This window comes from Buceros rhinoceros, unplaced genomic scaffold, assembly GCF_000710305.1.
Source record: "Buceros rhinoceros silvestris isolate BGI_N320 unplaced genomic scaffold, ASM71030v1 scaffold44440, whole genome shotgun sequence".
In the NCBI taxonomy this organism is placed as follows: Eukaryota; Metazoa; Chordata; class Aves; order Bucerotiformes; family Bucerotidae; genus Buceros; species Buceros rhinoceros.
In genome coordinates this window covers 10,877-14,736 of record NW_010388670.1, presented here as the reverse complement: position 1 = coordinate 14,736, position 3,860 = coordinate 10,877, and the positions used below count along the sequence as shown (strand labels likewise).

At 42.6% G+C, this 3,860-nt stretch overlaps 1 protein-coding gene across 1 annotated transcript; it reads left to right on the top strand.

Annotated features, from left to right (window-relative positions):
- Positions 1–394: 394 nt before the first annotated feature.
- Positions 395–3,285, top strand: LSM11 (LSM11, U7 small nuclear RNA associated; the record flags this gene model as incomplete). Its single annotated transcript, XM_010130935.1, has 3 exons — positions 395–534; positions 1,289–1,372; positions 2,881–3,285. Coding segments are annotated over 3 exons (629 nt in total), but the record flags the coding sequence as incomplete, so codon positions are not given.
- Between the last annotated feature and the right edge of the window lie 575 nt (positions 3,286–3,860).

The window sequence follows — 3,860 nt, the reverse complement described above, 5'->3', positions numbered from 1 at the left end:
TAGCCAGTAACTAATCTGAGTTAGCCTTAACCAGGTGTTTGTCTTTCCTGTGAAACTTTTTGCCTCCATGTGCTTTCCCTTCCCTCTGAACCACGTTGAAGATTAGCATTCCTCGGTATGTTTTTGAAATGTAGCAAAAAGATTTTTGGTTAAGGCTGATTTGGCTGAGGGTATGTAAAGTGAAACCTTCATATTTTCTGAAGTCTTTTCCCACTCTAAGAAGAATTTTGGTGGTCTACTAGGTACGAATGCAGTATGGGACTTCTCATTTCGATTGCTGTGAGTAAAAGTGTTGTACCAAGATCTTCCATACTTCTACATAGAGTAGATTTCTACATATTTTTTACATATATGTATTTTCTTGAAGACCAGTGATGTTCTCTTTCTGTTTCAGTCCATGAAGGTAGCCCGCTGGGGGAACTACATCGCTGTGTCCGAGATGGTGTAAAAATCAATGTGCATATCCGCACTTTTAAAGGGCTTCGTGGAGTCTGCACAGGGTTTTTGGTTGCATTTGACAAGTTCTGGAATATGGTAATTATTGTTCCAGCCCTTGATTTATAACTGCTAGATTGAAAACTCAAAATCTGCAACAAATTTGAGCAAGCCACATTTTGAGAGGATTAATGTGGTATTGTGGTTCATAAAGCTGTGGCACTGAGTGCTGGGTTTCAGACCTAAGTGGTGCTCGGTGTTGCACTGGTACGTCTGAGAGGTGCCCAGCCAAGCACCTTACAGAGGTTTTAGCTGAGAGTGGAGCTTTAAAGAGTTCTCAACACCTTCAAAGGTTTTGTATAAGAACCCAGGAAGGTGGAATGTGAGGAATATTGGCAGCTTTCAAAGCTTTCTCTGCTAGGCCCAATCTTCGTACAGCAGTAGCCACTTCTCTGTTTCTTTTCACTCATGTCACTGGGATGTCAGTGACAAAAGGTTTTCTCTGTGTTCTACCATGTGAAGATCGTAAAGCCAGTGGATGGAAGAGAAGTTATTAGACATTTGTGAGCCTTGAGCTGTGAGAAGTTTGGGAATGGGGGGGAGCAGATTTTGCAGGCAAGGCTCACAAAGATTTTGCAAGTAGTGCAGAATGGACGTTGGGCTTTGCTGTTGCTTTTTTACCTCAGTACAACTTAGACGATTAAGAAACCAGCTCCAAAGCACAGCTTGTTCCTAGGATGGATTTTCACTCAGATAGAACATAATTTCATAATGCCATGACACGAAGCTTGTCCAAAGCTTCTTCATGTTTCCTTTTCATGTTGACTTTTCTGTTTCTTTTATCATCTTCTAGGCCCTGACAGACGTGGATGAGACATACAGGAAACCAGTAATGGGCAAAGCTTTCTACGCAGAACCTCAGCTCACACTGACCCGGGTAGGTAACCGTCTCCAGTTTAGTATCTCCTTTTTCGAAGGAGCAGAAGTGGAGCATGGATTGGAAAACTGTATTTGCTTGAAGTATTTTACCTCCTTTTATTACAGATGACTCTAAAGTAACTTGAACTGGGGTGGGGGTAACGGTTACCTGACCTTTTTGAAAGTACTTTGTACCTAGTTCAGCATTACAGAAGTTCCACTTGAGAGTTCCTAATGTCCAGTCACAGTTGCTGCCATTCCGTAGGGCTGATCTTCTCTAAGCTCACTCTGTGATTTTTTATTTATTTGTTATGTGCATTTTTTGCACCCGTGACTGATCTGGTCCACTTTTGTCCTGCCAGGTGATTTGGCAGTGCATGACTCTGCTACCAATGACCCTGGAGTGACAGTCTGTCTCCAGCCAGCAAAACAGTACATCTGTTTGGTCACTTGAACTTCTGGTCTAGGTACGATGAAGCTCAAGAGGCTGCATGTTGCTCCAAAGCAAGAAAAATCTTGCAAAAAAAGATGTTTGTGGAGTTGAGAACTGGAGAGATGATAAATGAACTTCTGAACAATGAAGGAGAAAAAAATGTGACAGGGCTGTGCCTGTTGAATGGTTTAGCTCTGGGCCTTTCGAACATCAGAGAAGCGTCACAAAAACTTTTAAGTAGTTTCATTGTGAGGAATTTGCTTTCAAATTCCTGCCATTTAAATCTTGTTTTCTCATAGATCCCACCCTCCTTTTTTAAAGATTAGTTAAAAATAATCACAATGTCATTGTTCCTTCAGCTCACTCTCACAGGGATTGGCTTTCTTCCATTCTGTTGCTGGGAGGAGACAGGCTAACCGAGAATCCTTTTCATTCATCAGTGTTTCATAAAAGCTCCTCTGCTGCCAGAGTAAAAGCAGTTTCTTTTTCCAGTTTCAGCACTGTGTATTCTTAGATTAATGAGTTCATGAAGTGCTTTGGATCTGCTGCTCTAGATCCATTGTTTTTCTATCGTTTGTTGTCTATTGTTTGTTTACCTCCCAGAATATCTACATGGCATCTTCTAGTTTGTTTTGGGGAACACCAAAGGTCCATCATTTTTTCAGCATACACTCTTTGCTGATTGAGGCCCCTTATCTTCAGGATTCTTGTCTTGCCTGAGGACACAAGGATGGAAATCTCTCTAATGCTATGTGACAAGAGCGTTGGGTAAAGTGAGCTGATGGAGCAACTTGGTGGCTTTCTGTTCTTCCATACCAAAATTAAATGCTGCTACACATCAGTATTGCTTCCCAAATTCAATTCTTCAGTGCATAACCAAGACATTCTTGGTTATGCAAGAGATCCATCCACCTTACGTCACTGTTTGCCTCTGGCAAGAAAACGTAGTCTTTATTACTGGTGAAGGTTCTTCACTAATTGTGTATTGCGAGCTCTGATTTGGGATTGTATACACAAATGCCACGTAGAAATGCTGAACAAGTGGCCTCTCTTGCTTTGTGAATATGGTTATATACACAGATGTTCTTTTACAGCTGTTTGACAGACTCAAACTGCAGGAGTCCTCAGTAAAGAAGGAAGCTGACTCAAAGACTGTCTCAGAGGAGCTAGCCCTGACAAATGACTCTCAGACGCTGGCGCAGAAAGTTGGATCAGGACGAGGGAGAGCAGAAGATGAGCATGAGAGGCAGAAATGCTTGGGCAGAGCTGGAGAAAAGAAGATGCCAGGTGATGGTTTGCATCTGGCTGCCAGAGGTGAAGCTGATGTGGGTAGCGGGACTGCCCACACAGAGGGTGCCAGTGCTGGTGGTACCCGTGCAAGAAACCAGTCACGGAGAAAAAGGCGTCCCAAAGTGGATTATCAACAGGTGTTCACACGTCACATAAACCAGATTTTTATTCGAGGAGAGAATGTCTTGCTTGTCCATTTAGCACATTGACTGACTGAGCCTTTGTTGGTGTATTTATTTGATAGCATGAATTGTTGCTGCAGCTCTCATTGCTACTGAGCGTTCCCATTAAGTATGACGGCCCTGTGACTGGTTTCCCATTGCCATGACAAGGTAGGGGAAATAATTCTAACTGGAGCATCCTGAGCTTGTTGCCAAAGCAGCCTCCTTAGATCTCTGCTGGGGATCTCAGGACAAGGTCAGCAGCGCAATTTTTCTGTGATGTGAGGAAGGTACGCACAGATCCCACTGCTCCTTAAAAAAAAGCTAAATGGAGAGGGTTGGAGGAGAATTTTGGTGTACCCAGTTATAGGAGCTAATTGTGGCACACATTTAAGAAGCTTAATGTTTAGATCTCTACCTGAAATGAATCACAAAAGCTATTTGTGTGTTCTGAGTTAGCTCAGAGGAGATTGCTAATGAAACCAACAGGTTATCTGCTGTTCTTACATGGATGTCGTCTTTTCCAGACATAATTCTGACAGTCATTTTGAAAGTCTGTGTAAAGGTGGGGTGACATACTACTGATGGCTATTAGCCTCTTCTTCATGGTTAGCTGTGTGGTA